The sequence below is a fragment of the Lemur catta genome, chromosome 20 (genome assembly GCF_020740605.2).
Source record: "Lemur catta isolate mLemCat1 chromosome 20, mLemCat1.pri, whole genome shotgun sequence".
In the NCBI taxonomy this organism is placed as follows: Eukaryota; Metazoa; Chordata; class Mammalia; order Primates; family Lemuridae; genus Lemur; species Lemur catta.
The window spans coordinates 12843299-12867265 of NC_059147.1; the positions used below are offsets into that span (position 1 = coordinate 12843299).

General features: G+C 45.2%; 1 protein-coding gene across 1 annotated transcript in view; it reads right to left on the reverse strand.

The window, feature by feature from the left end:
• HSD17B2 (hydroxysteroid 17-beta dehydrogenase 2) overlaps positions 1–23967 on the reverse strand; it is a 49322-nt gene that overhangs the window by 10369 nt on the left and 14986 nt on the right. The window contains exons 2-3 of the mRNA XM_045533246.1: positions 13894–14106; positions 12288–12473 (exon numbers count right to left, since the gene is read on the reverse strand). Of these exons, the coding sequence (XP_045389202.1) occupies positions 12288–12473; positions 13894–14106 (399 nt within the window). The remainder of the gene's footprint in view (positions 1–12287; positions 12474–13893; positions 14107–23967) is intronic.

A 23967-nucleotide genomic window follows, 5' to 3' on the forward strand; every position in this document is an offset into this window, starting at 1 on the left:
GCACCTGATCTCCTTTGCTGGGAACTCTCCTTCTTGATTAGAAGAAGGGGGGCCCCTAGATAATGCTTTTCCCCTGCTCTGAAGTGTTGATGCGGCAGGGGAGGGGTGTGGGTACTAAAAGCTTGTAGTGCAGCTGTTCCATTTTGTCCTGTTCACCTGGGATTGCCACAGTTCAAGCCAGTACTGGATGATCTTTGTGCAGGTTTAGGGGTGGTTCCCGAGATCGTTGTAGGAAGTTCAAGTAGGGGGCTGGGTGAGACCCTCTCCATGGAGGCTGGCATTGTGGGGGTTGCTCTGCCTGGGGTCTCCCCACAGAGGTGACAGTGGCAGCTGGGTGAGGCTATCTAGGCAGTGGTCATGGGTTCCTGTGTTGTGGGTATTTGCTCAAACTAGGTCCAAGTGTAATGGTGGCTTGAAGCGTGGGGGGTCCCTGGCGGGGCATTGGGCCTTGGGGCAGTTCCACCGGCCCAGCAGCAGTGGTGGAGACTCAAGGGTAGTGTTTGGGGTCCAGATGCAATGCTAGAATCTCAGGGACAGTGTCCCAGGCCTGGAAGGAGCTCTGGAGCCACAGGGCTGGGCCCTCAGGCTCTGGCATGAGAGCCTCAGAGCTGGAACTGGGGCCTGTGAAAGCAGGGCCACACAGGCACCAGGCTGTTCTGCCTGCTTGGGGCCACAGATGCCAAGTTGCGCAGATGGAGATTGGTTCCAGCGGCCCAGGGACCATGGAGCTCTCCCCTCCCCCCAGGTTCCACTGAGGCAGTTGTCCGGTGCTTCCCCAGTTGAGCCTACATTGCCAGAGGCAACTCCTCTGCTCAGATCCCGCCACCGTGGGGCGAGGGGCACTTGGCTCAGGGGAGTGTCCACTCAGTTTGCTCCCTCCCCCCCCCCGAGTGGAGGCGATATGAAGGCTACTGCTGCAAAGCTGAGTCCCAGCAGACCTGGTGCCACGCACCTGCGAGCTCACAATGGCATCAGCTGTAGAAACCCAGGATCTGCAGCCACCGGATCCTTACTGAGTCTCCAGTACAGTGACTCTGCCCAGACTCTAGGCAACTCCTCGGTCCGTTCAGACAAGAGCTATGGCAGTGGAGGGAGCCCAATCACAGCTTGGCCACAGTGCCTGCGGGGTGAGCATGGCGCCCCAGTGCCCTATCCTCCTAATCCTCCCTGTGTGTAGATGCCTTCCCAGAGAGCCCTTCGATCTCGTCAAATGAATTACCCCATCTCTTTCTCCTTCACACCTGCTTCTCTAGGGGTTCACAGTGTTCCTTCCGAGAAGAGCTATCCATAGGTAGGCATCTGCCTGCAGTTTACCATCTTTTCCTTGGGAGCAGCGTGCTCGCGGGCTGCTTCTAGAACGCTGTCTTCCTCACTTTTGAAACTGTGTTTTGAATTGGGCTGTTTAGCCTCAATTATTTGAAGGCTACACAACATAATTTAAAAGATCATAGGATAATACAATTGTGTAGAACCAAATACACGCACACACATACATACATATAAAACAGGGGAAATTGGAATAAGGTTGGTGGATTGTATCAATGTCAATATATGGTAATATTGCACTAGAGTTTTGCAACATCTTACCATGGAGATACACTAGGTAAAGGGTATATAGAGTCTTTCTTGTTCCTTACAACTTCAGGTTACATTTACCTCAATAAAAATTGCAAAAATTAAAAATAAAGAGCATGGGCATTGAAGTATAGATACCTAGAACAGTTCATGTCAATTTTCATCATTATTCTTACATTAGTATTAAAACTATGGTCTGGCCCCTGTAATTTCCTTTTGAGATACACCTGTCTTCATCTCCCTGTTTCTCTTGGAAGGCTGTCAGTCGATGGTTCTGTCCCTCTCGTTAAGGGAGAAAACTGATCGTAGATAGCCCACCATCGTCTAGACATGAAGATTGGGTTGGGGGTGAGCACGTGACCCAAACTGAGCCAGAGTCTTTCTTGGAAACAGAAATGATGGTGGAGAAGAGACGGTTTTATTGTTTATTTCTAGCTTCTTAGGGGCATTTTCACACCATTCTTGGCGGAAGACCGGAGCTCTTAGAAACATTTTTCTACAGGATAAGAGAAGGTAAGTAGAGAAAATCATATAGAAAGAAACAGGGAGGAAGGGCTGGAAGAAGAAATGGAAATGGAGATTGGAGGTGGGGAAAAATTACACTGACCTCATCTTAAAACTTGGACCCAGCCAATGGGTGAGTTAATAAATTCCTCATGCATTTTTGGTTTAATTTGATGTTTGATCCTGTCACTAAAAACAAAGAGTTAACTGATACAAATTTTGCTAGGACATCTGGCATCAAACAGGCCCTCATTAAACTGGTTCCCTTCTTGCCACAGATGACCAGCTGATTTTTATGTTAGTGAGTATTAGTCTCATAAAATCATAGTGTTTGAAACCCAACTCCTTCTTTATACTGGTAAGAAACGCCAAAGAAGTTAAAGCAACCTGTTCAAAGTCACACTGTTGTAACAGTGTGGGGGTTAGCACAAGTTCTCACTTCTCCAGGAAGATGGTGAAGGTTGGCCAGGTAGAAGGCAGGTCAGCGGAGGGCAGTGGTTAAGATCTGGATTCTGGAGCTAACGCTGCCTGCGTTCAAGTCCCAGTTCTGCCATTGATTAACCCTGTCCTCAGGAAAGGTACTTAATGCTTACGTGCCTTTGCCCTTGAATCTGTAAATTAAGAATAATGATAGTACATGCATCATAGGGTTGTTGTGAAAGTTAAATGAATGAATAATAGAATAGTGCCTGGCACAAAGTAAGCTCTATACAAGGGCTTCCTGTTTTTAGTGCGACTCAAGTTTTTCACAGTAATATCTTAATAGCGCAAATAGCTCCATATATTCAGTGTTTCTTAGAGTAATAAGTGCACTAGCTTCAGACTCTCCAGCCGCATTTGTTTATTATGTGAATTGCTAAGACCCACCCAAAACTTACTGAAACAGAATGTGCATTTAAAACCAAGGCAAGTGATTCTTTTGAATACTATCTCTGGAACTGTTACATTAGAGGTTTTGTTGCATATTTGTGAACATGAGCTTTCACAGTGATATACTGCCTTAATTAAGGATGATGTAAGTCCTGTGGTTTGAATGCATTCCCCAAAAAGCATGTGTTGGAAACTTAATCCCCAATGCAACAGTGTTAGATGGTGGAGCCTAATGAAAGGTGATTAGGCCATGAGGGCAGAGTAAATGGATTAATGCTGTCACCTTGGGAGTAGATGCATTATGAAGAACATCCTTGCCAGATGGCAATCCCTCAATCCAATCTTGGACTTCCCAGCCTCCACAACTGTGAGCCAATAAATTTCTGTTCATTATAGATTACTCAGTCTGCCGTATTCTGTTACAGCAGCACAAAGCAGACTAAGACAGTAAGCATGACACATAGCATGGTGAGAGAAGATCATGTTGCACATTATAAATCTAAACAAAAAAACATGCTTTGGACCGAACATTTAAGACACATGTGTCGTTTATATTATGTTGAACCCTGCAAAATTGCCAATATTAGACCATTGCTTACCTACAAAATAGCAGTATGGTAATGGTTCAAACTCATAGATCCAGCCTTGCTGTTAATGTTTTATATTAGTGTTCAAAATCCCTGATGGCATGAGTTGAGATAAATGTAGGTGCTCAAGGCTTGCTGACGAGGAGCCACAGTGTCTCAAGGCTTCCTCCCTTCGTGACCTTATGTACCTTCATTGTCTGTCAGGTAGATTCTCTATTTTTTTTTATTTAAAGTTAAATTTTATCATGGTAAAAACACAACATGAGATCTACCCTCTTAACAGATTTTTAAGTGTACAAAACAATGTTGTTAACTACAGGCAGATTGTCATATAGCAGATCTTATACTCACTCATCTCATATTACTGAAATACTTTGAGTGATCTGTTATTGGATGACTTAAGAGAACACCCCTTGTTATGGACTAAATGTGTTCCCCCCAAATCCATATGCTGAAGCCCTAATCCCCAGGATAGCTGCATTTGGAAATGGGCCCTGTAAGAAAGTAGTTAAGGTTAAATGAGATTCAAAAGATGGGGCCCCCATCTGATAGAATTAGTGTCCTTATAAGAAGAGTCACCAGAGACTTTTCTCTCTCTTCTTGCACACACACTGAGGAAAGGCCGTGTGGGGATATAGCAAGAAGGTAGGTCTCTCTCCAAGCCAGCAACAGGGCCCTCACCAGAAACCAACCATGATCTGGAACTTCTAGCCTGAAGAACTGTGAGAAAATAAATTTCTGTTATTTAAGCCACCCAATGCCTGATATTTTGTTATGGCAGTCTGAGCAGACTAACACACTTGAGCAATAATAGGACCTGTCTTAACCAACTGTGTACAGAGCTGTGGAATCACTTACCCTTCCTAGACCTAGACTGCAAACTTTCTATCCTTACTTAGTGCAGGCACGAGAAATCATCCTCTCCCCCTCTAAATCATCCTGCACCCCCAACCTTTTCTGCCTTTGTGAACTAGTTAGTGAATTTGTTCCCTGGCCTATGTTACCCTACTTAGCAAGGGGATAAATTAAATATTTACTTTATTGAATTTGCTCTGGTGGTCATGGTCTTTCCTTGACATTGTGGTATATTGCTGGCAGTGGGCTAAGAATGGGGGACTTGAAGTTACCATTTTGAAGCTTACAAAAAAAATGTAGAGACCCTCTGTCTCCCCACCCTTTCACTTAGCATCATGTTTTTGAGGTCCATTGCAGCATGTATCAGTACTTCACTCATTTTTAAGGCTTAATAATATTTCTTTGTATAGAAATGCCACATTTTATTTATCCAGTGATCCATTTATGGACATTTGGGTTGTTTCCACCTTTGGCTATTATGAATAATGCTGCTATGCACGTCCGTGTACAGGTTTTTATTTGCACATCTGTTTTCTATCTCTTAGGTATATACTTCAGGGTGGAATTGCTTGTTCACATGGTAATCATGTTTAACTTAGTAAGTTAAACTGCCAAATTTAACTCACAGCAGCTGAACCATTTCACATTCCCACCAGCGGTGTATGAGATCTCCAATTTCTCTACATCCTCACCAACATGTGTTGTTTTCTGTTTTATTTTGTTTTTCATTATAGCCATGTTAATAAGTGTGTTTATCTTATTGTAGTTTTGATTTCTAGTAATTGTGTTTTTAGAAGCCCTCCTGGTGATTCTGACACAGCTGAAGTTGGAAAGCGTGGTCTAGGGACCACGGGACCATTAGGACCAACATCACTTAGGAAATAGTTATAGAGATGTGGAATCTTAGGCCCCACCCAGAACAACTTGGTGGTCAGAGTCTGCATTTTAACAAGACCACCAGGCGATTTCCACACCACATGAGTGTTTGAGACGCGCCAGTGTAAGAGACAGTTCTAAATTGCTAACACTTCTTACTCATCATTTTACCAGACGAGAGTTACGGTTTGTATTTCTGTCTCCTGCTTGCCTGACATGTTCTTCTTTGACTGCCTGGACAGGTGTGAAGAACACAGAACTTGGAGTAGAAAAGACCCGGGTTCAAACCGTGACACCATCACTCACCAGCAATACGAGCTCAGGCTACAGAGTGCTTGATCTAGAAAATCAATTATCTGCATCCCACAAAGTTAGAATCAAGTGATTTTAGGCATGTAAACATCTAATACAACCAGAGTGGAGAAGTTCACTCAATCTTGTTCTAAGCCCTTTCCCTCCCCCACAAGAGCCCTGGAGAGTGTTGGCAAAGATCTCAGCCTCGGCTGCCTGTCATGCCACTGAGCACCTGAGGAACTGGCTGAATGATTTGCCAAAGGATTCCCTTAAGGCAGCCTTTCTGGGCAAAAAAAAGTCCAGGAACAATTCCACTGTCAACTCTGGGTGGAGACAAGGCTCAGGACTGAAACTGCCAACTCTACTGGGTCCTTTTAATTTGTAGACTGGTAAGAATCTCCAAGGTTTCTTACGTTGGTATAAAGTACTTTAAATGTATTTTAAATAGCTTGATGTGGTAGACAACTATTACTACTGTCTCTAAGTAGAAGTTCATTTTACTAGGGTACTTCCCATATACCAGTAACTACGCTAAGCCCTCAGAATCCCCCATGCATTTAAATCAACAGCCAAGACTAGAGGTTTTCAACTGGGCATGATGTTGCCCCCAGTGGACATGTGCAATGTCTGAAGATTTGTCACAACTGGGGGTGGGTGCCAGTAGCATCTAATGGGTGGAGGGCATAGGTGCTGTTAAACACCCCATAATGCACAGAACAGTCCCCCACAGAAAGAATTATCCTCCCCCCACAAAAATGTCAGTAATGCTGAGGTTGAGAAACACTGCCCTAGACTCAGGTGCTACCTCACCCCCATTTGACAGATGACAAAATAGAGGCATAGACCAGTGAGATGGCATGCCCCAGGTCACCCAGCTAGTAATTGAAGAGCAAGATTCCAACCACGACTGTCTCAAAATCCCTGAGGCCTGAGCCATTTTAGAAGGGTTTGTTTTCAACTGTTCTCATTCAAGCACAGCATGTAAGTGTTTACTCTGCGATTTCTGAAGAGGAAAACTGGCCAGAAAAAGCTTTTAGACCTCTCAAACGGAAAGATTTTCCAACTGCCCTTTGTACAATCAATCAAAGAGCTGCCTTCCAATTCCTCTGAGTCCTGGTTAAATATTTATCCAACTGCCTTGCTGGGATCTGGGTTAAAGAGCTACGCTATTTGTGTGGCAGGGATGCGAAACATGTCATTGCAGTAGGGAAAATATCCCAGAGTAAACGTGGTCAAATCTGGAAGAGGTGACCTGTTGGGGTTTTCTGCCCATGAGCTGGTGAGTGACAGGGGGCAGAAGGATGGAAGGCAACTTGGTGTCACAGTCAGGGCTGGTGATGCCAGCAGCTGGCAGGATAAGAAAGCCACAGGCACACAGTCATCTTCTCTCCCAGACTTCATGATGATGGCTTTGGGTCACTACTGCTACTGTGTCATTCCCTATGTGTCCAGCTGAAGGCTAAAGTTGAAACAAGTGTCATTGCATCTCATCTCTCCACGGCCGCCATAAGAGCCAATTACTATCATCCTTATTTTAAAATGAGGATGTGTGACCCAGAGGTTCAGCACTTTGCCTGAGGTCCTGCAATTGTCAGGGGTAGAGATGTGATTAAAACCTGGGCAGGGCCAGGCACAATGACTCACGCCTGTAATTCCAGTGCTTTGGGAGGCTCGGGAAGAACATCGCTTGAGGCCAGGATTTCGAGACCCAGGCAACATAGCAAGATCCTGTCTCAACAAAAATATTTTTTTAAAAAGTTAGCTGGGTGTGGTGGTGGCATGCACCTGTGTCCCACCTACTCAGGAGGCTGAGCCAGGAGGATTGTTTGATGCTAGGAACTCAGTTACTGTGAGCTACGATTGCATCACTGCACACTAGCCTGGGCAACAGGGTAAGACCCTGTCTCACAGTAAAAAAAAAAAAAAAGAAAAACAAGTGAAAGGGATGCAGGGCAGTGTCCGTTAATAGAAATAATAATGACTCGTACCCTCTAGGGAATAGACATACACATGAGGAACCACACTGAGAACTTTATGTGGATGATTTCATTTAAGCCTCAGAACACACCTATGTGGTCGTATTTCCTCCACCCTATGGGAAGAAAAGTGGAGCTTAGAGAGGCCACATGGCTGTAGGGGTTCTGGATGGTGGTCACCCAACCAGGAAGTGGAGGAGAGAGCCCCACCCTCCTGGCTCCCAGCCCCCTCCAGAGAGGAAGGGATTGAGGGTTAGGTAAGGAATCGCCCTGCAGTAGAATGAGGGCACAGGGAGAGGGAAGGGGCTAGCTGGGAGGGGAAGAGAGGAAAGGATGAGCAGGGGGAGGAGTGAAGGAGGAAGAAGAGTCAAGAAGTCAGGGACGTTCATGTAGGATGGCTTCAGTTTGTGCGTGAGAGTCCCAGACAGGATGTCAATAGAGCAGGCAAACCCACTCTGTGATCAGCAAACACAATTTGTCATAATAATCCTTTCTCCTGCTATGCACCCCTCTTGCCTTCTGAGGAGGGCAGATCCTGCAGGTGGGGAGGGGGTTGTTCGTTGAGCTGCTGAGAGAAGGTGGATGGTAGATGAACCTGCCAGGCAGGAGGAAAAAGAGTTGGAAAGAGGAGAAGGAAAGAGACAGGGAAGATTTGGGAGCCAGGAAGGACAGGGCTGGGGAGGTGACCAGAGAGGAGGTGGCTAGCGACTGAAGACCTCTGGAAGGAGAAAGAAAAGCATGTAATGGGATTTTAATTCAAATGTGCTTTGTGGTATGGGCTACACCCTCTCCTCCATCTTTTGAAAGAATCTTTAATAAAATCCTTGTTTTCTGGACTTGGTTTGCTCTCACAGGTTGCAATAAACTGCTAAGTGTTAATTCAATATGGTGTAAACAATGAGGAGGGAATATCCACAGGGACCTGGGTTACATAAGACTGGGAGGAATGGACTTCGAATTTGGGGAAAAGGAAAATCTTTGGGATAAGTAATGAGGTGCACGTGATATGTTATAAATCAGAGATAATTAAAGATAAACCTGGAGAAAAGCATATTGAGACTGTAAAACATGCATTTATCATTACAGCAAGAACTGATATCTTGCTAAGAAGGATATCTGCGTGGATGTCCCCCAGGAGTACTTGGAAGGCCTGGGGCAGAGTGAGCCTTGATGTGACAGCCCACGTTGGATATCGGAAGGAATATCAATATTTGGGAGGGGGTGAACATGGAGAAAGGATAGATGCACCCCCACCTGTAAAGAAACTGGGATGGGCCCAGAGGTATTTGATCTGATATCTAGCTCAATCAGATGTATTAGTTTTCTATTGCTGCTGAAACAAATTATCACAAACTTAGTGGCTTAAACAATGTAAATTTGGTATCTTGCACATTGGAGTTCAAAAATTCCACTGGGCTAAAATCAAGGTGTCATCAGGGCTGTGTTTCTTCTGGAGGTTTCAGGGGAGAATTAGTTCCCTCGACTTTTCCAGCTTCTAGAAGCCACCAGTATTCCTTGGTTCATGGCCCCTTCCTCCATCTCCAGAGCCAGCAAAGTACCATCTCCCAGTCTGCCTCTGCCCCTGACCTCCTGCCTCCCTCTTATAACGACCTTGCGATTGCATCGGGTCCACCCACATAGGCCAGGATAACCTCCCCAGCAAGGTCTTTCACGCCATTACACCTTCACAGTCCCCTTTACCCAGTGATTGGGATGTGGATGTCATTGGGGGACCATTAATCTCCCTACCAGACCAGCTGCCTACTCACAGCAGCGTGAGCTAGTTTCTTCAGAGTTATTTGCTCTGTGGCAACAAATAATTGGAACAGAGTTATCAATTCCAGCTCAGCCTTTCCTGGCTGGTACAAATTCCATGGTAAATCTCTACCACCAAAATTTTTGTCACTTCAGAAGGTGACAGAGGTGCCAGTCTCAAGACAATCTGATGGATCAGGGCAGCCATGCGCTCCCTTTGGAGAACGCTTAGCAGTGACTGACTGCCTCTCCCTCCCTCCATGCTCCTTGCTTCAAAATGAGGAGAATAACAGTGATGAACTCCCAAATAAGCATGTTTTCCAAAATTGCTATGATATTAATTTTGCCAAGTGATACATCATCGAGTCTGCATCATATTGGATGTTAATCTCTGTGAATTTGTTGGTTATATATTGCCTTTCACACATCTCTTGACTTTCTTAATCCTTGTGTTACATTCTAGCTTTTCTTTTCTTGCTCAAAATCTTTTATATGTTATTTCACAAAACTCTCCAGTAAGTGCTAGGGAGTCTCCCTCACTGTGTTCTCTGTTGAATTCCTTTGTTCTTCATCAATGAGGTTGTCAGGGACTGAACTGAGCCTCCCACCAAAAATTCATATGTTGAAGTCCTAACCCCCAGGACCTTAGAATGTGACTGTATTTGGAGATAGACCTTTATAGAATTGATTAAGCTTAAAGGAGGTCATAAGGGTTGGGCACCCTTGTTCAGCATGAATGGCATCCTTATAAGAAGAGGAAGAGACATCAGAGATGCAAACACACAGACAGAGCAATAACCATGTGAGGACACAGCAAGAAGGTGGTTGGTCATTTGCAAGCCAAGAAGAGAGACCTCAGGAGAAACCAACCCTGCTGACACCCTGATTTGGGGCTTCCAGCCTCCATAACTGTGAGTAAAGAAATTTCTGCTGTTTAAGCCTCCCGGTGTGTAGTATTTTCCATGGCAGCCTAGCAAACTAATACAGAGGGAAACTGTCATCATGTAAGAGCTTCATTTCTGTCTTGGTACCAACTCCCTACCCACAGGGAGTACCTGTGCCTCCCATCTCTTGTGATTTCTTGCTATTATTTTAACAACTTCATAAAATGCCTTGGGTGGATGCTGAGTCCTACAGATGAATTTGTTTCTAGAGTTTCTCTGTGACGTAAGAATTCAAAGCTGGATGTGATAAGAGCAGATCCCATACATCTTGGTGATTGAGTGGGAGAAGGGAGAGAGAGACACAGGGAGGAGCTTGTGTGAGAAGGATCAAAGCTCTGGAACACAAAAGACCAGAGGACAGAAAGAACTCAGGAGAGCAAGCTTGAGATGGCTGGCAGTGGGTTTTGTTTCAGACTTGTTAACTGGTTGATGATCCTAAGAAAACGGGATGGAAATAGTAAGGCTGAGTATAAAGGATTTGCACAACCAGAGGGTGAGAATAAGAATGAGATGTGGATTTATTTGAACACTCAAAGCTTCCTTTCAGTGGGAATGTATGACAACAGAGTAAGAAATTCTGGCTTAGAAAGTCCTCCAGAGGCCAAGTTGAAGTTATAGGAACAGGCATCCTCTGTAATGGAAGTCCTTTGCTCCCCATCCATTCATCTGTTTTTTATTTTTCGCTCTTTCACACACTTGCATTTCTTCATTTATTAATTGAGCTGCTACTACATGCCAGACACTGGGCCTAAAGCACATACTCTGTATGTTAGCAACAACTCAAGTAAAATCTTACGCATGAAGGAGCTGCTCAAAGTAGAGAACAAACAGAGAAAAGGGGAAAAGCATCCTTGTCAACATGCCAAGGAGAAGGCAAAGATCAGTTATTTTATTAATAGTAAATATTTGTTGGATAAATGAGACTTTCTCAGACATACCAGACAGTTTCAAGGAATTGAGAAAGGGGGAAGCTTCCACAGAGGTCACTATGTGGGGCTACGTTCAGGACAAAGATAGGGATAAAATACTGCACCTGAGTGTTCTTGGGACTCATTTGCTTTAGCAAGGTGGTAAGGGGTTGGACATGCTTTGGGGTTCTCATACAAGTTAAGATGTAATACTCATTGCTCCTAACCGTCCTAGGGGAAGACTCCTAGAGGAGTCTTCTCTCTCTCTCTCTCTCTCTCTGTGTCTCTCTCACTGCCCCCTTCCTCCTTCCCTCTTTCCCTCCCTCCCTTGCTTATGCCTCAGGCCAACGAATGACTTTAGTCCAAGACACACAGCAGTTAGTTTCAAGGAAGTACTGAGTCCCAGCCAGAAAGGGAACGTGTTGGGCAAAGCGGTAACTGTTGACAAAATACAAAGAATCCCCTTAGAAGAAATTCTTCTAGAACCATCATTCACGTTACAAACAAACAAAAACACAAGAACCAATCAAACAAAAAATCACAACTATTTACACTCTTTATTTAAGAAAATAGTACTCAGAATTCATTGATCCAACAGTGAAGAGGAGTTTTCCTGTATTTGAAGGCAGGATCCTGCGGTCCAGAGCCCATCCCTTTGGCTGCCCTCTCACCCATGCAGTGACCCAAAAGACAATCCCACGGATGTTTCCCAAAGCTGAGTAAGGCCCTGAAGAATCCTGGTTTAAAAAGATTCTGTCCTAGAAGAAGGGGTATGCTATCACATGCATGGACATTGTTTATGGAAAGGGAGATTGTTAAGCCCTTGAGTCATGCTGTCGACTATTTGTCCTTTGAAACGGAGACAGACGGTCCACTGGCGCATCCTGGCTCAGCTGTTGTGAAGATATGTAAGAACCCTAAATCCCCAGTAATGCATAGATGAGTTGGAAGGCAGATAAGAGTTTGCGCATGAAAGGATGTGAAAGGAAAGAAGGGTCCTGCCGTGTTAAGGTCAGCAGTGAATATATTTAATCCTGACCTCACCCTGCCTCTGTGCCCTGCTTTCTCGTTCAGCCACAAAGAATACAGTGAGCCCCGTCTTGTGTCAGGCACCCCATCACCATGGGGCAAAGGCTGACTCACCTGACATGCTGCTCATATTCACCAGCCTCCCCTTGGATTTCCTAAGAAGAGGCAGAAATGCCTTCGTGACTTCCACAGTGCCGAAGAAGTTCACCGCCATGCACCGTCGGTACTGACTCATGGGAATGAGCTCCCCGTCGCATGGAAAGCCAAGGACCCCGGCATTGTTGACCACAGCCCACAGTCCTGGGGACAGAAAGGAACAGCTTTGAGGCTGGGCAGGACTGGAGAATGTGAGGATTTTTAACACATCAAGCTCTGGAGTCAGACACACCCCTTTGAGATTTAGGATCTAGGCAGATCATAAACTCTCACATCTCAGTCTCTCTGGATACCTAAAACGACCCACCTTGGAGAGTTGTGTGAAGAGTAAATTTGTGAAATATGAAGCAATGGTTTTGGGGTTTTTTTTCTATTGTCTCAAAGCCCTTTTCTACATCCAGGCAGCTAGATGTGCCTTGTATACGGGAGGGGATGAGAGTCTTCGGCTGGCTTTGAAGTTTCAAAAGCCTCCTATTTCTCCCTCAAAGGAGCACATAGAGACAGTATAATATCTTTACAACAATGCAGGATGATATAAGAGCCTGTTTTTCCCAATCCACACACTAGAAAAGATTCCCTAAAGGAGCAGGAAAATTAGAGGGGAAGCGCCAAGACCTGGGATGATTTTGGGGTCCCTGACAGAGTCTCCAAGCCTTATTCTCTGATCCAACCAGCACAAACCCCTTGACCTGTTGCTGATACTCGGAATCACCAGGAGGGCTTGTTCAAACACAGATTGCTGTTCCCACCTGCAGAGACTCTGGCTTGGAGTATCTGGATGGAGCCTGAGAATCTTGCATTTCTAGCAAGTTCCCAGGTGATGCTGATACTGCAGGTTTGGACCACATCTAGAGAATCATTGCCTGCAAGTGGTGGTTTTAGATCTTAACTGCACATTAGGATCACCCGGGAAGCTTTAGAAAACTCCAGTGCCCAGGCCACATCGTAGTATCTTAAGTCAGAAGCAGAGAGCTGGGAGGGTGATAGGGGACTGGGGACTCCAAAGCCAAGGAGGGAGGTGTGTCGACATGTTTAGGTACCACAGAGAAGCCCAGAACTTGGGCTTCAGGATAATGCTGATTTGCTCTGGTGGAGCAGCGAGGGGGCGTGGTGAGAGCCGCTGTCGAAGCAGAGAGCTCCAGGGTTCCAAAGAGCTTGGCCATGAAGGAGAGAGAAGAGAAAGGGCGGTGAGTATAGCATGACAGTGACATGAAGCTGTTTTTCCCCAAGCTGGGGAAATCCTAAGCCATGTTAATATTGCTGGGAGGAAAGCAATGAGGGGGCAGGGGGAAGTGATGCATGGGAGAGTGACCAGGAAGATGGTGGAGGGGATGGCATAGAGAATTCTGGAAGTCTTGTGAGGACAGGACCCGTGTCTGAGTCATGCCTAACGTCTTCATGTCTGTGCAGGCCCTTGTGTGTGGCAAGGGCTCAGTGCAGGTGTCGTCAGGGGCAGTCATTGGCCAGAGTGGCATGAGGGCATGGCATCCTAGGCTGGAACAGAGTTGGGCGTTTGGGAGGAGGGAGAAGGGCCATTGAGGGCACAGGTGGCGGAAGGTGGTACCTCTGTCCTGCACCTTCTCTTCAACTTTGCTGAGAGCATCTTTTATCTGCTCCGGGTTGGTGATGTCCATCTGGAGCACCAGGAGGCGTGGGGAGCAGGTTCTCCGCAATTCCTCTGCTCCTGCACCCTTTCCATCCAAAACACCAGCAAACACTGTGAAGCCCAGCTTGTCCAGATACTTGCACAAACTGTGGCCAATCCCGGAATCGCCACCTGTAAAGTGTCAAGGCAAGACGGAGTGAGCTCAAACCAAAGTGACAGGAGAAATGATGCAATAAGGAAAACATTTTATGTTGCCTAGGATTGACCATGTTCTCCACAGAGGGGGGTCCTGAGGAAGTTTCTTTATATGCTAAGTGGGGAAATGGACAGAGGAACCAAGACAGACACATTTCTCTGCCTGCAGAAAGGGAGATAGGGTAGGATGGGCACAGGCGGAAGGAGAAAGTCTCAGAAGAGTGGTCCAGAGATGGTGGTGGCCAAAGAAGAACTTCGGAGGGAAAACCAAGACATCTAATGGAGATATTTTAATTAATTTCTACTATGTAGTATTTGATGTAACCTCTAGCACCCCATAGAGCCTTCAGCCAAACATTTGTTCCAAAACAATACTTGGGAGTTGGTTTTGCTTTGTGGAGCAAAAACAGGCTCCCCACAGGGGCCAGTTCATTCTGGATTGTAAAAGAAGGCATCTCAGGGCCACCTGCACTTCTCACCTGCCCAGATCTTTTCCCAATCTATGGTCTGCCCAAAGCCACTGAGCGGACATCAACCCTAAAAAGAAAGGTACAGCAGAAACCAGACGGAAAGCCCTAAGTGCATTGCTTTGTGTAAACAGCACAGTATGTAATATGTAAAATATGTGCTAGGCCTCTCAGAATTTGAGATGGGAATTTATCCAATCTAGTCGGGATGATATTATGGACCCTGGAAAAAATGTTTTACACCCATATGTTGCAAAACACAGATGTCTGTAATTGCAAAGGTGAAGACAACATGGACATAAAATCGTCTGTTGAGCCACACCCTAATAAAGGCATAACAGTTAACATGTCTCTGCAGTTTTAATGATGAGAAATCATTTCGTGTTGGCCACGTCGTGTGATCTGTCCTGTAAGCCTTGAGGGATCTCTCTTATCGGTTTTCAGAGGCTATAGTCAGGCATCTCCCTGCCAAGAACTGGGAGATGGGGAAAACCAAAGTGCATGCAGAGAATCAACTCAAGGATCAGTGAGTGAGCTTGGAGATCTGACTTCCAGCTAACGAGACCTGCCTAGAATCTGGCCAGAAGGGTTACTGCTCCAAAAGTGAGGACAGACATTCACATACGCTGTCAGTAAATGCCTACAGGACTAAGATCTACCACCACTTTAAATGTGCATATCCTTTCACCCAAAAAAATCTCAGTATCTATCCTAAAGAAGTACTCAGATATACTCAGAGACACATAAATAATGTTCTTTACAGCACTGCATATAATAGCAAAGGAAAGAATTAACCTAAATGCCCATGAATAGGAGAATGGTTACATAAATTAAGGTACATACAATGGAAAATGACACAACAATTTTAAAACATAGGATAGAACTATACAAACTGACATGGATATTGCTCCAAGATGCTTTGCTCAGCAAAATAAAATAAGTTGCAGTATAACACTTATTAACAGAATCCAATTTAATGCAAATGAGAAAGAAAGGGAGCCAATTCTATACCTACCTACGTATAGAAACATACAGGAGAGAATTTGGAAGGAGAGGCACTAAAATGGTAACAGTCATTCCCCCTTGGAGGAGAGGCAGAATGAAGGGGGCTTTATCTTGGAATGTTTTTCACTTTTGCTACAAGAAAGTCATTATTCTTCTTGCGTAATTTCTTTTTTTAAAGGCCATGCCAATTATAATGGAGATTGGCCAGCCCTGTAAGTATAGGAAAGGGTGCAGGAGAGAGGCCAGCCTGGCTGGCATCTGCAGACACTGCCCGAGAGCGAGCCAAAGGTATGGGCACTCTGTTCCTCTGACACCCCTATTACGAAATGAACGCATCCGGCTTGCCATCATTGATTGCATTTAAGTTTTGTTCCATCTCCTTCCTTCTTATATCCCCATGTGTGTCAGTGCCCAGCAACTAGCCCCTGTGTGTACCTGGTCTCTTCTCCCACCTGGGCCTGGCCAGAGGAGGAGATGGCATCAATTGAGGCAGACACAAGTGTGCCTAATTCATTAGAATTCTGGTTCTAATATATAATAATCTATGTGGATAATGGTTTTTGAGCCCAGCAAAAGGCGCTTTTCCCTGAAGAAATGGACCTGTTGCTGGACAAATCCAACTTCTGGGTCTACAGTGCTGAGGCCAGATATCAGACACAATGCAGCCTCTCCCTGGAAACCCCTAAATATCCCTGGTGCTCAAGTCTGTCTTATAAAATTATTCCCCAGATGTCTGCAGTAGAGATTATCTTTCCCATTTTACAGATAAAAAAACTGAAAATGAGAGAGGCCAAGGTCACAGAGACAGTAAGGATGGGCCTGGGCTCTTCATTAGATCCTAAATTCAAGTCCATGGTTCTCCATCGTACTGGACCAGCCCCCTTCTCCTTTATCTGTGTGAGCAGAGAAAGGAGGAATGAAGAAGCCAACCCCAGGATGATCACCTTGTGGTTCTCAAGGAAGGATATGAATTAACCTGGAAATAACTAACTTAGAACCAGACTGGAATGAAAACTGTGCCTGGAGCTTGGTTATCCACAGGCTGCTGGGTGAGGCCAGGCGTTTCGTAGAGAGCCCCTCCCGTGTTGTGATGCGCCACACCTATGCTTCTGCCTTCTTATTGGCACAACTGGACACGATGGGGCCATGGATTTTAAAGCTCCTAATTCCCCTTGTGTAATGTCAGTATGCCAGAAAGTTTTTGCTGCACAGAGAGAACCATTCTGCAGTGCAGAGATGAAGGCCATGGCCCCAGCTCTAAGTAGCTCATAAACACCCAACCAGGGCATCTGCTGCTCTCCAAGGAGCTGAGGCAGGTGAGCAAGGGTCATCCTCCTACTTGGAGCTGCTGACCACAAAGGGATGCAAACTGTCACCTGCATTCAAACCTGGAGTCCATCATCTGCTCCCCAAATGCAGATGAGGAACATGAACTCTGCTCTTTCCAGCCCTTCTGTCCTTGCATACCACAAATACTTTGATACATTCTATGGCTTTTGTGTGTATGCCTCCACCCATGATGCTAATGGCTGCCTCTTCCCCATAAGAATACTTAAGATTATAATTGTCCTATATAACTACACCCCTTGACCATCCAGCTTTTTCCTCCCGGCAATGTGGAATTCTGGCTGCGAGATGCCAGGCAATCTTCATTACTGTTTGAGCCAGCAGGATATTAAACTCAAGAGCTAATGGGGGGAGAGGGTTCTGCTTTCCATCGTGTGCATGGAGATATAGGCTAAGTCCTTCTGAAGAATGATAAGAGGCAAAGCCACAAATACGAGCAGAGTCTCAAATCAGGAAGTATCTGCAGAAGTAGGAGAGCAACCTTCTTGGCTCATGGCAGCATCCCAGTTTCTGGTAGATCTCAAGTGACCTCCTTCACATGTGCGCCTTAAAACACCCCGCATCCTCATAATAATCCTCCTCCTTTCTCAAATTAGTTTGAGTGTCTTGCCTAAACTTCATCTTTTTTACTTATGATAGACAAACTAGTTACTGCTGCTTTGGAAAACAGTCTGGCATTTCTTCAAAAGGTTACACAGTGTCACCAGATGACTTAGCAACTCCGTTCCTAGGTGTATACTCAAAAGAAATTAAAGCATATGTTCACACAAAAACCTATACACAAATGTTCATAGAAACATTTTCCATAATAGCAGAAAAAAAGGAACTAACAAAATGTCCATCCCCTGATTATTGGATTAAAAATTGTGGTCTATCCTACCTGCGTAACCCTGGAGAGGTTAATTAACCTCTCTTTGCTTCAGCTTCCTTATCTGTAAAATGGGCTTAATAATGGTAACTACCGGCCGGGCGTGGTGGCTCACGCCTGTAATCCTAGCCCTCTGGGAGGCTGAGGCAGGTGGATCGCTCGAGGTCAGGAGTTCGAGACCAGCCTGAGCGAGACCCCGTCTCTACTAAAAATAGAAATAAATTATCTGGCCAACTAAAAATATATATAGAAAAAAAAAAATTAGCCGGGCATGGTGGCGCATGCCTGTAGTCCCAGCTACTCGGGAGGCTGAGGCAGTAGGATCGCTTAAGCCCAGGAGTTTGAGGTTGCTGTGAGCTAGGCTGACGCCACGGCACTCACTCTAGCCCGGGCAACCAAGTGAGACTCTGTCTCAAAAAAAATAAAAATAAAAATAATGGTAACTACATCCACTACGGTTTGTGAGGTGCTTAACAGTGCCTATTCCAAGTAATTACTATGGAGGCATTTTTCTAAAAAATAAAACTGTGTCATCCTTTCTCACGTTCAGGCCTTTATATGCACAATATTGGTAGATGGAGAGTGTGCCTCAAACGACAGCCATCCACTTACGAACTTTGGGGAAAGTGACATATAACCATGTGCGGTCTCCATTTCCTCATGTAGAAAGTAGGGTTGTCATAATACCCCCTTCCTCAGCTGACCTGGGCCGTGAACAAGACAGAGCATCTTGCACAAGATCCGGCACGTTGTAAGTGGCTGTTCTCAGGGCTGTGGCTCTCAGCGAGATGTTATGTCTGACTTATGTTATCAGAGACCAGGCTGTGCTGCTCTTGTATCTGTCAAATCCGGGAGGCTTTACAGGGGTCAGAGGGCCTTGAGAAAGTATGTGGCTGGGGAGACACTCCCTGTCGAGATAGGATAATCTCTGTGTACTCCGGAAACCCAGCAACAAGGCCAGGGCCTTCGTGAGAAGGCAGAAGGTTTCAAAAGAGTAGCCCAACAGTGTAAACTAGTATGGCTCACATGCTTACCATGTTCCAGCTGGCCCCACATATATTTACTCATGGATTCCTGCCAACCACCCTGGGAGGAAAGTAGTTTTACATGTCAGTTTACAGAGGAGGAAACTGAGGCACAGAAGGGTTTAGTCATTCAGCTAGAACACAGCAGAGGTAATTTGGAACCAGGCAGGATTTGGGATATAAACATCTGGGGTACAAAATATTCAAATCCTCCAGAGCACAGGGCTTAGCACATAGTAGGTGGTCAATAAAAGGTGTGTGTTAGATGAATGAGCATTTAAGAAGGCACAAGAATGTGAGTGCCTTACGAACCTGGAGAGGGTTCTCTGTCGTTACTGTCGAGGGCAGAGTTACTACTGAGTGCCAGAGCACTTACCTGGTTCAGAGTAAGTGCTCGACGTGGCAGAGAAAATGTTGGTTTTAAGATAGGCCCTTTGAGCTCATTCTCACTCTAGTGGCCTGGAAACACATCAACTTAGAGCAAGTGATGAGTGTGAGAGTCCCATCTGTGCAGGACTGGAGTGAATTTAAAATAGCAGTTAATTCTAAAAATATTAATAAAGTCTCAATTTATGTGCCAGATGGAAACAATGCGAATCGTCTTGAATTTTAAAGAGTTAAGAATTGTATGCTGTAGTTTCAAGGTCTATTCTTGCCTCTGCCACATGGGGGCGCATATTAACTGGTGAGCCATCCTTTGTTGGGTCAAGTATTATAATTAGGCAAATTGCGAATAATGCAAGTTTCAGGATTTTCCAGGTTCCTTGAATGAAACACACCCACCCTGTAAATTCAGGATTGGGTTATGGGATGCATGTGCTCTTAGACCCAAGTGAGGTCCCTCAGAGAGAAGGGAGAAAGGGTAAGAATTTGCAAACCTATAAATAGTTTCTAGTTATTATTAAAACATCATACAAATAACACAACCTCATGGTCAACAATGAGATCAGGAGAAGAAGGCATTTCCACCACCTCACCAATCTAGCATGCCTTTCGTGTTTTTTTCTTCTAGTCTTTTTTTCCTACATACTGTTCTTTATTAATTGTAATACACATATAATTTGACAACTAATTTTAAATTAATATTATATAAGCCAGTTTTACATATTTCTACATAGTATTCAAAATCATAATTTTTTATTCCTAGATTAAATTCTCCCTATTAAAATGCAGCCAAGAGAAATGATGAGAACCTGGATTCTGCAGCCAGGATACCTGGGTTCCAATCCCAGCTCTGTCACTTACCAGCTGTGTGACTTTGGTCAGTCACTTACCCTCTCTGTGCCTCGGTTTCCTCATCTATAAAATGGGGTGATACTAGGACCTACCTCATAGGATTTTTAGAAGGATTAAATGATTTGATAGATTAAAGTAATTGGATCTTGCAGGGTCTGGCACATAGCAATTGCTGTTCAGGTATTTCTTAAGCAAATGGTAACTTCTTTTTTAATCCACTCTACTCCCTTCTAGCTGCTTCTAAATTCTGGAACAAAAAGGATTGTCAGTTCAGTTCTCCCATCAAAGGGTTATCATAGCTTTTCTAACCACCATGAAAATTCAGCCAAGGACCACAGCTCTGCCTTCTCCCAGTGGTCCCGTCTCTCCCAGACCCTGTCCCTAAAGCTCCTCTGAGCACCCCCTTGGCCAATATCTTCAACTGACAGCAGCTTAAAGCAGAGCTACTCGTGGGATCAGCACCTTAGAGGCACCAAGGCCCTTTCTCGTAGTGGAACTCCACTTCTAAGAGCGGAATGGACAAACACAAATTGAGGACCTACCACACATCAGTAAGAGGACGTGGTCTGAATGTGCGTTTCATTTGGCCCACACAATGTGTTTTGTAAAAATTTGAGCTGCCACTCGGAATCAGGAGATTTCACCTGAAAATCCAGCCCAGTGGTTTCTCTTCAGGCCCACACTCCCACAAGGGACCCATCAGCTGAGGCTGAGGACCCCAGTGGCTGCCACTCAGATGGGGCTTAACAGCAGACACACAGGTTTCCATCGCCCATATCCTCCACGAATGTGACCTGCCTTCAGCCTGTAGCCCTTGGCGCCCAAGGCTGCTGGCGTACGTTTTCCCACTTAGAAAAGTCATCTGGATAAAGAGTCATTTATCTAGTTGGAAGCCTGTGAGAAACTAATGGCAAAAGGACTTTCCCTTCCCTTTTGTTTGTGACTTAGGCAATCCGTCAGATTGCCACCTGCATGTTGACACTTCTTCTTTCCCATAAGATAAATAAAGATGTAATAAAATGATAAGTAAATAAAATAAAACTCTAGCACACTTAAGACTCCCTTCAGGCCCAAACAAGGCTGAGCTCCTAATCCAGGAAGAGAAAATACTTGACATCCCTCCTCCTTTGCCCTCAGCTATCTTAAAGAATAGTAATTGTGTGTGGCAAGGCCCTGGGAAATAACTAGATCTTTCATGTCAATTTTTTTTTTTTTTTTTTTTTTTTTTTTTTTGAGACAGAGTCTTTCTCTGTTGCCCTGGATAGGGTGCAGTGGCGTCATCATAGCTCTGCGACCTCAGACTCCTGGGCTCAAGAGACCCTTTTGCCTCAGTCTCCCGAGTAGCTGGAACTACAGGTACGTGCCACGACGCTAATTTTTCTATTTTTAGTAGACACGGGGTCTCACTCCTGCTCAGGCTGGTCTCGAACTCCTGAGCTCAAGCAATCCTCCTGCCTTGGCCTCCCAGAGTGCTAGGATTATAGGCATGAGCCATGGTGCCCAGCCTCATGTCAATTTTTTAATGGAAATGAATACATTTTCCTAGAACATAACATTTATAAATATTTCTCCCATTCTCTTGTTATTCCTGTGTTAAGATGGGCAACTGAGATGCCCAAAGAATAAATACTTGTCCAAGGCTGTGCAGCAAGGATGTGACAGGGTCGGCCCTCAACCCCAGATTTGCTCTTTTTTTTTTGAGACAGAATCTCACTCTGTTGCCCGGGCTAGAGTGAGTGCCATGGCATCAGCCTAGCTCACAGCAACCTCAAACACCTGGGCTCAAGCAATCCTTCTGCCTCAACCTCCCAGAGTGCTAGGATTACAGCCGTGAGCCACCGCGCCTGGCCCAGATTTGCTCTTTCTAAGGCACATTCTTTTAGTGCTGAGATGCATTGCCTCCGTCAGCACCTGGAGCAGGGGCAATTGCACACAGTAGGGACCAATATCGGGAGCTCTCTGCTGGCTGGAGTCCTGTCACTGGTGCCAGCTCCCTTCAAAGAGGATGGACTCCCGGCATTTGTGCAACAGTGCAAACACCCTACAACAGCTCTTCCAGAAGAGAAACTGCAAGGAATTTGTTCTCAGCAGTGTGTGATGAAACAACTCTAAGCCTTGTCACAAAATAAGCAACTGATTAAGAGGCTTAGCCGGGTTTGAGCAAGTTACCGGATCCCCAAACACATTCTAGTTCTGACACTTCTGAAATTTACCTTCCCCCTTCAATTCTAAAGAATTCATCACCAATTACCTTCAGTTGCTTCACCTGCTGGAACTCCTTGTTCTCCTAAATGGCGTGAACGGTATCACCCTCATTCCAGTCACCTGGACCCAGTGTCTTCTCTCCCAACCCTCACGCCCATTCAGCGCCCACACCTTCCATCCTAAGAACATCTGTTTCCATTTTTCCTTTTCTGCATCTTACGGCAGAAAATCCAGCTCAGCTCAGCTCAGCCTGTCACCAGATTGCCACCGAGATGGGGATATGCATTCTCAGGTGCAGCAGAAATCCACATCATAATTGTTCCTATTTTCATTATTACACCTATCAACAGTATACGAGGGCTGTACGAAAAGTATCCAGCCATGTCATATGTTCTCATTATGTTAACAATGGCTGGATACTTTCTGGACAGCCCTTGTACACAGAGCAGTGTGCCACATCTCATGCCAGTCAAGAAACACAGATATGGCTCTTGATACTGACATCTCCAAAATTGACACCGATAGGGGTGATGTGTGGTCAGCTGAGATAGCCAACATTTCAGAAATCCTCAGCCAAGGCAAGAAACCATTAGAAAGAGATGAACTGAGTATCCAGATAAGGTTAGAAAAACTTCCTGTTGGGGGACTCAGCCAAGATTTCCTCTCTGGGCATCTTTGCAGAAACTCAGAGATTTTTTTTTTTTTCTTTTTAATCTAGTAGCTGCCCTCCCCAAAAGGAAAGAAAGCAGGAGCCTATCCAAGAGCTGATGACCATGACAATAAACAAATGTGGTACTCTGGTTTGCCCTAAGGGTCACTGTAAACTTCTGAGATGTCTTCCTGCCTCTCTTCACCATCATTCATTCGTTCATTCATGGAACACTGTGTTGGGTCCTAGCAATATCACCCATAAAAAACAAACACCCCCTAACTTCATAGAGCTTGCTGCCCAGGACAGAGGTACTCAATCCTGAGTCCCACTACAATCTAAAAAATGTCGATGCCCAGGCCCCATCGCCAGAGAGTCTCATTGATTTGGCCTGGATGGGACCAGTACTCACTGGCAACAGTTTCTAAATCTCTCCAGGTGATTCCAAAGTACAGCCAGGTTTCAGAACCACTGATGTAGGGCAGGAGTTCTCAACCAGGGGTGGTTTTGTCCCCTGGGGGATATCTGGTAATGTCTGGAAACATTTTTGGTTGTCACAACACTGGGTGTACTACTGGCATGTAGTGGGTTGAGGCCAGGGATGCTGCTCCACATCCTCCAGTGCACAGGGGGGCCCCACTGCAGAGAATTATCCAGCTCCGAATGCCAGTAGTGCCAAGGCTGAGAAACCCTGGTTTAGGGAGAAGATGGACATTGGATAAATCATTACAATACTGATAAATGTTGTTAATAGAAAAGATCTAGGAACCACAGCCATGGTCTACATTTATGGAGAACTCAAGGTTCCTCCTCAAGAGAATACTCATTGGAAAATAGTGTGGGAAGTCCTGGGCTCAAGCAATCCTCCTGCCTCAGTCTCCTGAGTACCTGGGACTATAGGCACAGCTATTTATTTTATTTTTTGTCAAGTTGGAGTCTCACTATGTTGCCCAGGCTGGTCTCAAACTCCTGGCTTCAGCTGATCCTCCTGCCTCTGCCTCCCAAAGTGCTGGGATTACAGATATGAGTCACCAT